The 13,642-nt window shown below is 47.0% G+C and overlaps 1 protein-coding gene across 1 annotated transcript in view; it reads right to left on the reverse strand.

The window, feature by feature from the left end:
- The window catches only part of CFAP77 (cilia and flagella associated protein 77), a 61,571-nt gene that overhangs the window by 21,590 nt on the left and 26,339 nt on the right, over positions 1–13,642 (reverse strand). The window contains exons 2-3 of the mRNA XM_074609355.1: positions 3,473–3,572; positions 2,679–2,907 (exon numbers count right to left, since the gene is read on the reverse strand). Coding sequence (XP_074465456.1) covers positions 2,679–2,907; positions 3,473–3,572 — 329 coding nt within the window. The remainder of the gene's footprint in view (positions 1–2,678; positions 2,908–3,472; positions 3,573–13,642) is intronic.

Consider the following 13,642-nt stretch of genomic DNA (forward strand, 5'->3'; position numbering starts at 1 on the left):
AAGCTCACTCCAGTGTCTGACGCTGCCTTGTGAAATGCTCCATGCAGCACACGTCCACTGTGAACAGAAAGCAGAGGCATAAGCGGTCTGCCGTGCTGGAGGGAACAGCAGGGCCAGGGCGTGATTAATAAGGCACTAATAGCAACCACAGCATTTGTGTTCATTTCTATTTGGGATGATCCAGGAGAGTTCGTACTTGTGAGCCTGGGGAGAACTCCTGACCTTGGTCTCTTCAGGAGAGAGAAGCTTTTAGCAGTGCAGCCCAGGGCCCGAGAAGGGTCTGGACATATGTTGCCAGGGCTTGAGAAGCCCCCTGCGCGTTCCCCACTGGCAGCTGCAAGACCACAAACATGTTCCTGTGACAGGTCCTGAGCTGCTCGGGCTCATAACGCCCTGTGCTGCGGTTTCCAGGGCGGCAGCCGGCCCCAAGGCTCTGTGCTGGCACGAGCTGTGCAGAAGAGCTGCAACAGGGCTGTGGGTGCAGACTGGCAGGGTTTGCGTTGGCACTCCAGAGACTGTCCCAGAGCATTGCCATCAGCAGACAGGGTGGCTGCGACTTCCAGTGCTGTGGGAAGGCACCCTGGCTCCCCGGCCTTCTCAGCCGTACCGTCTGTGCTGTGCCTTGGGCTAGAGAATGACATGCAGGCTCTGCTCTTGTTGAAAAACTTCACTGCACCTGAGGTGTTCATCGAAGCGGACATTTCTAAAGGCAAGCAAGTGCGTGGAGCCATGGCAAAAGACCGTATGCCACCATTCTCTTCTGTCCCCAGACGCGCACGTATCTTAGTTGTGAGTGCCTTCCCAATTAGCAGCACTAAGGACACAATTGTACAGGATTTAGAGTCCAAAAGCAGAAGCAACTTAAATCCATTGAGAACTGAGTCATTTTTAATAGGGCAAGTCTTGCTGAACCTGGTCAGCTGTGATTTGGGACAGGCTTGGGCTGGGGAGTGCTCACCAAAGCTGCTATCCTTAACTTGCCAGTCATGGAAAAGTGTGTTAAATTCCCACTTTTACCGAAATTGCTGTAACAACTCCTTGGTAATCCCAGTAATTTGATTTTGTGTATAACATGCTTTTAAAGTAAAGGGATAAATACAATCAGTCTGCATAAAAGGTAGCTATTAAGGAGCAGGCAAGTTGTACAATAATAACTTTAAATTAAAAGCCCTTTCCCACCACTTCTGCTGTTGTGGGGTCTGCAGATTTTCCTTAAAACTTTTGAAACGTGCTTAGACTACTTACAGGCAGCCATTTAACCTCCGTTTATGAAGAAATAAAGCAAAATTGATGTTGATTTTTGTCTACATTGGGGGATACTTTTGCAACATAAAAGCCCTTTTGCCTGCAATTTGCAGAGCAGCCCTGTCACATCGGTGAGGGCTGATACTGATAAAGATAAAGCTTTATAGCTGGGGCATTTGCAGCTAACAGCAAGCTAATGCTACATTTTCATTTTGATGCAATTAATGTTAATGTCTGCTACGAAAATTGTCATTAAATACCATTTTAAAATCCATTCAATTTGCATATGCAAAGCCCATTTACTATCATGTAAAATACACAGTGCCGTTCATCATGTCTTTTCTTTAGAATTTGTAGCTGTTATTTTTCTGGTAGTGATTATTATCCAGCTCTTAAAATGAAGCCTAATGTCTGGTCCAGACCTGCACAGAGCGAGAAAACCCTCCGTGCTGCAGCAGCAGCATCAGAGCTGCTTCGGAGCCACTTCCAGAGGCTTCGAGCACTCGTTTGTGCTGGACTCACAGGGGCTCTTCCGCACTGCCGTGCCCTCCAGCCCCCCTCGTGCTCCCGTGGAGGACAGGCAGCAGAAGGACCTAGAAGTCCGTCTAAGCAAGGTGCTGGTGTTCTCTCCTGCAGATTCCCTGTCGCACAGTTCCCCATGAGAAATCAGCACAGCAGGCAGTTGGGAGCTGGTATGTGAGGGGGACGTTAAATGGGTCACTTCTAAACACTGTACCTGTTTGAACCTCGCAGACGCTGGATGCTTTATAAAAATCTTCTGAAAGATGCTGCGATGCAAAAGACCTAACTCAGTGTGAAGCCTTAAACATCCTGTTGCGTTTTAAGGAACGAACAGGTAGACTTATGCCCTTCTAGAGGGGTTGCTGGGGAAGCAGCAGGTACCAGCTCCCCTCCAGCCCTTGGGCGGGAGCGCAAGAAAGCAGAAGAGAGCAGTGAAAACCTTCTTTGCCTCCATCCTGCCGTACTACCAGTTTCTGCCCAATGCAGGGAGATGAACTAACAAGTGAGAGAGAGTGGGATAAGGAACTTGAACTGATCCTTAACTACACCAAAGTACTTCAACCAGTGCAAACAGGTAGAAATGCTGTTGCTCTGATTTTCTGACCCTGGGAAGCCATTATTCTGGCTTACAACTCTTCATGTTTAAGTTAAAGGATTGGCATTGAACGAACTTTTAAGAGGTTCCAAGCCTTTAGTGCCAGAGGTGTAATGGGGATGCGTTGTGGCACGTAGATTAGATTTAGGTAGTTGATTATCTGACACACAGGTGCAATCAGACATGGAAGTGGTGCTGCGACTCAGTTGCATGTCCAGGTTCGGGAGACTTCTGTTTTGGGAACTGTGGTAGCTGAGATGTGGGGGTAGGAAGGGATAATCTCATTCTGAGCAGGGCCCCAAGCCTTCCCCCTTACCGCGATGTGATGCCATAAGTGAAGTCTGCAGGTACTTTAGGAGGACTTCTCTTGAAGCGACTGTGTTCATCATCTTTGCGCCGAATGTCCTTGGCCTTGTAGTACAAATTAAATTCATGGGCTGTGGTATAACCAGCCTTCAGAGCACCACGGTTCATGGTGATGAAGTCTCGAGGCATCTTCTGAGCTGAAGTAGTCCTGGGCTTTACCGTATTCCAGTGGCCTATTGCTGGAGATGGAAGGAAACATGAGAGGCAAAGAGAAAAAGATCAGGCATCTCAGGTAACTCCCATTTGTGAAGGCAGGCTGACGTTTGTGAATCATGCACAAGGGTCTTGCATGGCTTGCATGCGTTTTGCCGTGGTTTCACTGGGGAGTGGACTTTGTATCCTATCCCACTGCATTTCACATGGGCCCATCTCCCATTTGAGTCGGATGTCTTCTCACCCTCTGCCCTGGCTTGCTCAGCAAGTCTGATTTCACAGGAAAATTGGCCTGAGAGCATGAAGTAGGAGCTCTAACACAGTTATGAAAGTAGCCACATGTATTACCCTTTGCAGATGCCATACCACCCACTGCTTGGGCTCCGTGTCATCCTATAAAAGTTTCTATTACGATACAGAAACTTTACTAGCCCCCAAGGAATTTGAGTGTTATTAATGAAAGTGGGTGAATGTTGGAGTTCTTCACCTCCAGCTTGATGAGAAGTATCAAAGAGAACTGGGAAGGAGAAGAGAGTCTCTATTAGCATTAGGACTTTGTTGCAGGTTTATATCTTAGTGGTAGTGTTGTACCTTCAGGGACTCCTCCATCTGTCCTCTGGATGTACAGCCCATATGAAAAATCAAAGCCTGGCAGGGTGTACCGGTTTCTCTGGGGCTTCCCCAGTTCTGCCTGCAAAAGAGTGAAGTTAAAGGAGAAGTGTAAGGACCTTTCCTGATAATTTAAAGCCCTTGAAAATAAAAAATTGTAACAGAACGTGGCACAAGTACCAGGAGTGGCTTTGGCTCCACTTGGCACAGGTTTGAATCCCACCGTCTGGACACAAGCGAGTGTGATGGTGCCAAAGGGGAACTCGCAGCCATGAGGTTTCACCAGAGCTGAAGGCTAGGGAGTGCTGCATTTCACACGTTTTACCTGAGTTAGAAAGTCACCTGTCCTTGCTGGAAATAGGGATCCTGACTCAATATATACGGACTTGAAGCCTTGTTTGGTTAACTTCTCCTTTGGCTGGGATGCCCAGCCGTGCTGTCAGCTGGAGAGACTCTGCAGCGAGTCTTAGCTTTCCTTTGTTATTTCATTTCCAAGTTGTGCACCCTCCTAGAGAACTGGCACAAACTTCCCCAGGCACAATCACGTCACCATTCCTGCCTGGGAATAATCAAGGCGCAAGGCATGTTGCAGGGGGAGGATAAGGGGGATGGAGAAGGGGGAGCAGAGCCTGGGCTTTATAGCACAGAAAAGAAGAGAACTTGAGCTCAATAACCTCATTTTTATTTAGTTTTAAAATGAACTCTTCCCCAGCCCATGCGTGTCCCAGCCTGGTGGTGTCTGTGGGATTAACTGACCTCCCCTCACCCCTTTGTCTCTACCCTCCCATCTCCATGGTGAAGTCGCTGCAGGATGCGTGTGTCTTGAAACCTTATTGCTGCTTGACAGGGAGGTGGTGGAGGAGGGAAGGGGCGAGAGCCTGGCAGCCTGGGTCTGTGCGCTCCTGCTAGGAGACACTGGAGTAGGGTCAGGCAACAAGCACCCCAGAACCCCGAGGCCTGGTGTGGGTGCTTTGGGAAAGGTTTTTTTCCATGGGAAGGGTAGCGGGGAAGCTGGGGTGTTGCAGGTGTTGGCAGGTCTTGCTGGGAGGATGGTAGTGCTGAAATCCTGCCTCTAGTGCTTCTCATGGGTGAATGAATCGTTGAACATTGGCATTGAAATGACTGTTATTACACTCCAGAGTGAACGCTCTCTGGATCAGGAGAGGCTGATTCAAATGCAGCCCTTTGCACAGGGTTCGAGTGAAGAAAGTGCGACTGAAAACGAGCAACCTCCACATGCCACTGTGGCAGGCTGAGGCTGTACAGCAGTCGATAAGCGACACTGCTCACCGGAACTGCTTGTTTAGGAATATTGTCCCAACCCAAATTTACCTTCTGCTCTCAGCCAGCTCTGTGCAAACCCTGGCCAGGGCCTTGGAGCAGCCATGGCTCTCCTTTAGGCTGCCAGCCTGACGGCTCCTTTCCAATGTGCTGTTAGGTGGTACTCACCAAGTGTGAGTGATGCTGCTGAGGAGCTTGAGCTGTTCTGCACCAGGCTCAGCTCGGGCAAAACTCTCACTGAGCCAGTTTTACCTGGAGAGTGAGGGTTAATAACCCCCACCCAAAATAGGCACCTTTCCAGAGCGCTCTGCATTGAGGTCTCTAGAATTTGCTCATAATTACTCAAACTTTTTTGCCTCTTTTTGTGCATTCGGTTTGGAGTTTCTCAGCTTATGTCTCTATAAGCAGCTACACAAAAACTGAAAATGGCACAGTGGCTGTGGCACGGGGCTCCTCAGCAGTGTGTCCCGGGGTGGGATTGTGCCCTCTTGCTTGAGCAACTTGTCCGTGTTGTGACAACAGGTTTGCTCCTTTGCAGATCCTGGCAAGCTGGCCGTCAGCTTTGCCAGTCTGTGATCGTTGGGATCATGGGGTCTGCAAGCCCATACAGTGCTGCTTTACAATAAATCCAAGGTCTTGCTTCCCAGGTCTGGGAGGGAAGTGCTTCATCTCGGTCCTGTTAAATCCATGCACTGGTGACGTTATAAAGCAGGTGTGGTATTCCTGCGGCTTTCACGTGCACGAGTTCACCAGAAAATGAATTTTCTGGACTTGTTAAGATCCTTTGATAGGCTTGAAAACCCCATCAGGCTCCTTGCCCTGTGTGAAGCTACAGATCCTTTGTTGCAAACAGATCTTTTTGAAAGCAATCGATTCAGCTACCTGACACCGCCTGTGCATGACATGGCTGCGTTCCCCCAGCTGCCTCCTGTGAACCTCTAGCAGAGGAAGGGACTGTCCCTTGCAGATGTGTCCAGCGCTGGGCACGATGGGAGTGAGCGGGCTTTTAGTGCTACCGCAACTGAAATAGCACACGGCAGCGCTAAACCATATGTGCATGCTGTGTGCGAGTTAGGGAGCTCGCGCAAAGTGTATAAACCGGTGCCAGGGATGATAAAGTATCTTTCATTGCTGATCTGTTTCTCCTGTATTTACAGGCATTTGTACGCTAGCTATTTTTAGATTAGTTGTCGCTGTTATACAAGGGAAATGGTGTAACATTCCCCAGATGCACGAGAAAAGGCTTTTTCCAGGGACCATGTTCTGATACTGGCTCAGTTAAGTGAGGTCAGAAATGTGCCGTGATGGCAAAGGTGTGGCAGACGGGAGAAATTTGCTGAGAAACTGCGGGAAAGCAGAGAGGTTTGTAACCCGTGGCAAAGCTGCTTCCAGACCTTTGAATGCAGAACTCTGTAGAATGGAAGAAATTCCAGGGTTTAAAGATTCCCTTTTGTAGAACACCTGAAGTTAACACAGTTGAGGATTTACTCCATCACAAAATGAGCGCGTGCTGCTTCTTTTTATGATCGGGTGGCATTTTACAGTCATTTTGCACTGAATAAATAAAGCTGAAGGTGCTGGATAATTAATTAAAAAAAAAAAAAAAAAAACAAACAAAAACCAACCTGGTCCAATATGTTGAACATGGAGAGAACCCGTGCCTGAAGAAACTCAGCGGGCTCAGAGGACTCTGGTTGCCTGCCAACAACTTCTACCCGCAAAAACAAAGAATGGGAAGGAGGTAGCAGGAATGAATCTCGCTCAGTGTAACCCAAGACTACAGCCTTTCTCATTCATAAATTAGCAAAAGGCTGTTGCAGCCTCATGGGCTGGTTCCATTTGTTTGTCCTGGGGCACTGTAGGTGTGCTGTGTTGTAAAGCTGTGGGGAGAGCGAGCCGAAGCTGATGTAGAAGGTCCTTTTTACTTCCCCAGCTCCAGCACCGTTTCCTGCGTTCAGGTTTAGCCTGTCACGAAGCTGCTTGGCTGGAATACAGATCTGTCTGACAGCTGTGCCCATCAGCAGACAACTTCATTAAACCTCATTAAGATGTCATTTCTCTGCCTTATTTCCCACCTCTTGGCTCTAATTAAAACCGTCTCTCTCTACATCCCAGGCGGTCCTAATTTTCTCTGGGTACCTTCTGCAAGTTTTCTCCCTTTACGACCTCTGTGAGGAAAATCCAGCATCTTAAATACTGTTTATCCAGCCTGTTTGGAAAAGACAACTCTAGACTTTTTCCTGAAGCATTCCCAGAGCATCCAGCAGAGATCATCGCCTCCTCCCAGGGCTGCGAGAGATGTATGCTGAGGCTTTGTTTACTCTCTCACACTGTCTTTAAGGACTCAGTTAATGCGTTCTTTCCCCTTGGACATGATAGTTTTCGTGGTTGAACTGGGTGTGTCTGAACTGGGTTTGGAGGGTGCCACACTCAGACTGGCCACAGCGCAGTGGTGGGGGTGTTTTATCAGCGGGGATACCCTGGTTGGCTGAAGAGCAAGCGGTGTTGGGTGTATTGAGCTCCCCAGTCTTTGCCAGGTAGTTTCTGATTTGTGCAGTCCCAGGTTTGAGTCCTGGATTTGTATTTTAGTGTCTAACGGTGTTGGAAAATGCTTGCTGTGAAGGAGGGAGGAGGCTCGGAAATGGGTCTGTTGGCAAGAGGTGGGCGTGTTGCGAATGTGTAAGGAAGGACAAAACCTTTAAGGATTCCAGGTTTTGTTGCAAGACTTATTTGTGTGTCGTCCCCTGGTATTTATGGCCCATCGACACACGTTGCATCCATTTTCTAAAGATGACTGAGACTGCGAGAGGGGCAGGAGACGTGTCTGTGCCGAGAGGTACAGCGAGAGATGGAGGCATGGATTCTTAATCCCTGCATCTAAGGCAGCCCTTTGCTGGGAGGGGATGCTGGGCAAATCCATGAACGCTCTCTGCTCTGACTCAGCCGGGGCTGCCCGGTCGCCTCCTCGATGGCCCTGCTCCGTGAACGCCTACAAACCCCACGCCAGTGCATTTTCAGCCCGCCAGGCCCTGCCTCCTTCCCTACCTTCTGTTCCCCTTTTCATTACACCCCCTCGTACAGTAAAGCCTCCCGTCACGCTGCCATTACTATTATTATTGCAGATTTACTGCACTTGCAGAGTGAAGTGATTGCGGTGACAAGGCCCAGCATTTTTCCCTCCTTCCCCCCGCGACAGCTTGAAATCAAGCCCTTCATTTGCATTTACATGATCTTGCTGTGCAGCTTATGAGATCGGGAGATTTATTTGCTACTTAGCTTGATGTTTGATTACACTCTAAGAAGGCAGTGAGCTACAAAGTGCAGGGATACATCAGAACTGAGCTACTGAAAGCCTCTGGGGGACAGTAACTCAACATCAGGTTTAGGTAGATGAGAAAGGGAATGTTCAGTGTTTTGAGAAAGGCAAATTTGATCAGATTTTTTTTCTTTAAAGGTGGAGGGAAAAACTTACTTTCCCTCTCTCTCTCTCAAAAAAAAAAAGAATGTTGTTTAGAAAAACACACCTGAAAATCTGGATTTGTTAATGCAGAAGAAATCCTAGCAGGGGCTGGTGGCTGCTGGGCTGCCTGCCGCTAACTGCTTGTAACTTCCCCTTCCAAGAAGATTATTAATAATAAGTTGGCAGTTATCTTTGAAGCTTTTCATAAACATTAAAGGTCAAAATCAAAGGAAGCTTTGCTTGATGAAGGATCACAAAATCTGACCCTGGCTTATTAAGCTTCAGAACATTCCACTGAGCATTAATCCTGCTGTAACAGTGGGGAAACTGAGGCAGGGAATTAATGTGTCCATGCAGGACAGCAAAGGGAATGGAGTTTGGACTGGGGAGAGAAGTGGACCGTTCCGCTCAGTGTTCAGAGTGGGAGACCAAGTTATTACAGTGTCCCACAGGAGTGCGAGAGTCTTCCAGAGGAATGGGTGATGGTTGGGCCGACTGCTGCCCTCAGACTTAGTAACAGTAAAGCGCGAGGATCTTACTGTGAGTTTAAGCCCTTTCACTACAAAGACTCTAGATAGGTTAGAGAGACTAGTAACCCCAAGCACGTCTACACGCACGTTCCGCACTAACTTCTGCTCCTTGCTGACCTGCACGGGGAGCTGTAGCCTTATCAGCTAGAAACCTTTGAATGTCAGGTCTATTGGAAAGATTTTTGCCCTCTAGGAGCTACGTTTTGCATAACGCTGGCAGCAGAGGACTGCACGGACAGGTGGGACACAGGGGTCCCCCTCGTGGGTTAGATATGGCAGTTAGATAAGGCAGATGGCACTTCCAGCCCCGGGTTTTACCCACCCAACCCCAGGCACCTGTGTGCCTTCCCATCTTCTCTGCTCATGGCGGAGCCGTAACGCCGATAACTGAGGGCCACACACCCGGGTCCCCAACACAGAAACCCATATCTAAGGAAAGCCGCCTGCTATCTGGTACAGCAGCTTCACGTGCAAACTGTTTGTACTTAGCTTTTAGTCTTGAAAATTGCCATGAGATACACTATTACAATTAATCATTAAAGACTTAAGAAAGAGTATACCCCATTACATAAAAGACTCCAGCGATGATCTTTATCCAACTTGTAAAATGGGCAGACTTGATGCGACTGCATAATTTTCCTCTCATCTGCACAAAATCATGAATGCAAGTCATACTTTGAGCCTGAAGTGAACACTGTGAGACCAGCCTATAATTACCAAAACAGAAAAAAAGAACAGCATTTTCTAATGAATGACAAGCCACTAGGTGGAAATCTAATTTGGTCTAATTAAGCAGCCTTTGTGAGGATTTGTCTTTAGATGAAAAGAGGGAGCCAAAGAGATCTAAATGCAAATGAACTCTATCATTTTGGTTTTAAAGGGCCAGAGAGATATGAAAGTCCTTGCGTACACAATACTTTCATTTGTCTTCGTGGCTGTATTCACTTTCTAGTTTTCTGTTGAAAAATTCTGTTTGCCTCAAAATTCCGAGACATTGAATACTAGTCACTCTTTAATAAGAGAAGAGAATGTGCCGTTAGAGGGACAATTTTAGCAGTAGGGTACCACAGCTGTTAAAATTGCCTTTCTCTGTAACAGGGCTGCTTCTTTCTGCTGTTTGAAAGTGGTCTTGGGGAAAAAAAGAAGGTGCTCTTTGCTAGGGAGTCAGATTCAAGTCTGCCGCTTTCGGCGTGTGGCACCGTGTAACTCTTGGGTCTTTGGGGGCACCTGCTGGACCCTGAGCTCCTCCTCAGCGCCTCCGTGTCAGTATGAATTACTTGATAGCATTGATAAATCACCACCTCCTTGCCCAGTTGTGCTATTTCTGCTGATTCTGCCGACAGTCTCAGCGCTGGGAGCAGGCAGCCCAGGTACAGCCCCAAAGGCTGAAACTCACTGAGGTTTTTGACTATAATTGAGATGGAAATATTGAAAACGATCTTCTCCTGCTCTATGAAATCTGCTCCTGACTTTAAGATAAATTTGTGTCTGTGTAAGGTTTCATGCCAGCGCTGAAGGTCAAAGAAGCGTATGCGTTTCTGTAGTGGGTGTCACAGCTTGTGAAGTTCACAGCAGCCCCCGCTTGCCTGCAAGCCCTGGAGAAGCAGCGTGGTCTGTAGTCATAAGACAAAGCTGCTGGCAGGAAGGATGGGTTATTCGGGCTAGATAAAGACGGGTGCAGTTTGCAGCTACTGCCAGACTGAGGTCTTACCAGTACCTGTTCTTTCTTGAGCTACAACCACTATTCGCCTCGAAGGGGGAGTGAGCCTAGGAGATTTGAGGACACGTAGGGACAATGGCAGAAAGGTTTGGTACAGCATGGGGTGATCCTGGAGCAGCTGAATGGAGAGACACTTCCCTGAGTCCTTGCTTTCCCTATAAGCAACCTCAGGGGAAAAAAGGAGGTGTGTATGAATAGGTCAGGGTGGGAAAATCAGTGGAATAATTCTGTCTTGAATGTGGCAACAGTTCTGGGAGCTTTGGGGAGAATGTGGGCAGAATACTTGGCCAAAAAAACCTATTTTAGCAACTTTGAATTTGACTCCCCAGAAGGATGTGGTGCTTCCAGAGAGTGGCTGGAAGGGGTATAGTGGGACTGTCACTTTCCAGAGAATCACAGCCTTGGGGATACCTGCTGTGTTGCAAACCTTGAAGTCAAATTCTGTCTGGGAATGCTTTTGCTGTGTCTGTTGTGTTCAGCAGGAGCACTGAGGTTTAGCTGAGAGCAGGGTGTGGGTTATTTGAGGACTGAGAGAGAACATTCTTTAAATATTAAAGAACGGGACAACATCTTAAAAAAGAAAAAAAGTTTCTGTCCCCTTTCAGCAGTTATGACCTTTTCTCTGCGCTTCATCCTTAGGAATATCTGTTGTATAAACCTCCCCCATCTGCTACTTCAAGAAAAATCCCCTTATGTTCTCAAGGCCAGATGTTATCTCAGATTATGTCCAGCACAACTCAACTTAGTGAAGCTGCTGTTTATACCATGTAATTTGCTGCTGGCTCCTTCAACTCGATATAGGTAGCTTTAATTTTCTCCTTCTGCATTTCTTTGGGGCTATAGAAGATATTAGTCTAAATGCTGCCAGCATAGCATCCATAGAAGCCACAATGACATTAAAGGAGTTGAATGCAAGTGAGAATTCAACTGTGGGCCTTTCCAAGCAGACCGAGTATAGCCACAGTCCCAGTATAGCAAAATACTTCCCCAGTGGCACAGACCTCTCATTCTTAGGGCCAGATGCAATCCCTGGCTGCGAATGAGACACTGGCTGCCTTGAGAGCTCCCTGTTATTTCACAGCAGAATTTGCCTGAAGTCAATACACTTGTGGTACTTTTTAGAACAAAATATTCAAATATATCACTCTAACAGACAACTTGTTAAATTTGGGCAAACCCCTAGTTCAGGAATCTCTCAGCTTTCACTCAAGGAGAAACTCTAATCTTCGATCACAGATGCAGGAACTTACCAGCTTCAGTCACCTCATGTACAGAATAATCTCCATTTTCATTAGAGAATAGGTAAAAGTTTTTGCTGTTAAAAAAGGATGCTGTTTCTTTAATGTAATAAAACCTCAGCAGGACAGAACGTCTTTACTAGACTATCCCCCACTATTCCCACAAGAAATCAAATATAATCCTATTTAAGAAGCTTTAAATAATTTTGAGCTTTCATATTGACTTATTAAAATGCAGCTTAAAAAACGCCTTCCTTGCAATCCCTTTACAAGGGTCAGGGATATAAAATTTGAAGAAATATGATTAGTAGATCAGTTAGAAAGATATATCCTGCAGCTTCCAATTTTATTATTTAAAATGCCCTTTCAGAGGAAAAGGTGATTCTGTAAAATGTGGCACCGTCTCCCTGAAGGAATCCAGTCCCAGGGTTTCCAGTCCTACCTTCTCCGTTCAGCACCCAACACATCTGCTAGGTTTTTCTTAGACCCGAAGAGCCCTTGTAGCTGGGGTAGAAGAGCTGGTTTCTGTGTCCTCCTATTCTAGCAAAATAGAGACTTCTCAGGCTCTAAGCACAGAAGAAGCCAGTAGCACTTGTGGCTGTTTGGTGCTCGATGCACAAGACACAGTGATGGCAACAGGGAGGCAAATATGCCACCGAGGACAGACAGAGCCATGAGCATGGGTACAGTTTTGGCCCACAGAGCCTTTTACTGCCTGGAAACTTGGAGGGACAAAGAGCTCCTGTAACCTTTCAGATGTTGGTTGGAGTGGGATGAGACCCTTTTTCACTTTCTAAACACTGGGAATATAAAATTATAGGATGAAACAGGGATCCTGCTGTGCTGACTTGAACTCTCCGCAGGGTGAACTGCATCTTATCCAAGCAACAGCTACAGACTCCATTAGTGTGTCCTGAGGCATCCAGGCAGAAATCTCCTTCCAACAGATTTCAGTCCAGTTGCCATGTTCAGTCCTATCAACCTGGGAAGAACTGGGATTGTAACCAAGAGCATTTTGGAGCACATTGCTAGAAAAATTAGCTGGAAGGTGCCACGCAGAGAAAATTGAGTCAGTTAGAGGTTGACCTGAGCTTCCTCTCTGCAGTTCTCCTGGGATTAGCAGGGTTGTATGGATGTAAATGATGAGACAATTTGACCACCGCTCTTGAAGTATATTAAATACAATGAAGACCCAAATTGTGCTGTCAGTTAGACAGAACTCCCATTAAGCACAGAGGGTCTTGTGCTAATGCAAGAATCTTCCCAAATCATTTGCTCTGTCCTACAGCAAAATGTATTCAACATGCTGAAATTTAACTGCAAAACCTGGCGAGCAAAATCACACCCTGCCCATTACACTTAGAGCCAGTTACTGTGAAATCCTAATGTGTCAGACTTTCTCTGGGAAATAAGGTAACTAATAACTTTACCCCTGCCTAAGGCTGGACTTTGGTCAAGGCTGTCAAGGTTTCTATGATTTTCATGTGTTTTTGAAAAAATATCCATGATTTTGACACGTTGGGAGTTCTGTGTGCGAGCAGGCAGGGAGCTGTAATAGCTGCACTTCCCCGAGAGCTGCAGTGCTCAACCTTGGGCTCTCTGCAAGAGACGCCAAAGGGCCCTGAACCCACAAGTGCCTCTATGTCTTCAGCTCCCCAGGAAGTCAATGGCAGTCAAATGTCATTGACTGCCGGCAGGATCTTGCCCAGAGTTTTCTCCTGTGGCAGAAAAAGCAGCAGTGACACTAAAGGTAAGACCAGCAAGCACTGGAGAGAGTCTGAGTTGCCCAAGGGGTTGTCGTGAGGTTTTTCCCTGCCCTGCTTTCCTAATTTTCTACATTTATGACAATAATTTTGCAAATGGGCTGAAATAGCACTGGGAAGTAGCTGCCAGTGGTTAAAAACTATCGTTGCCTATGGGTTG

This window comes from Larus michahellis, chromosome 15 (genome assembly GCF_964199755.1).
Source record: "Larus michahellis chromosome 15, bLarMic1.1, whole genome shotgun sequence".
In the NCBI taxonomy this organism is placed as follows: domain Eukaryota; kingdom Metazoa; phylum Chordata; class Aves; order Charadriiformes; family Laridae; genus Larus; species Larus michahellis.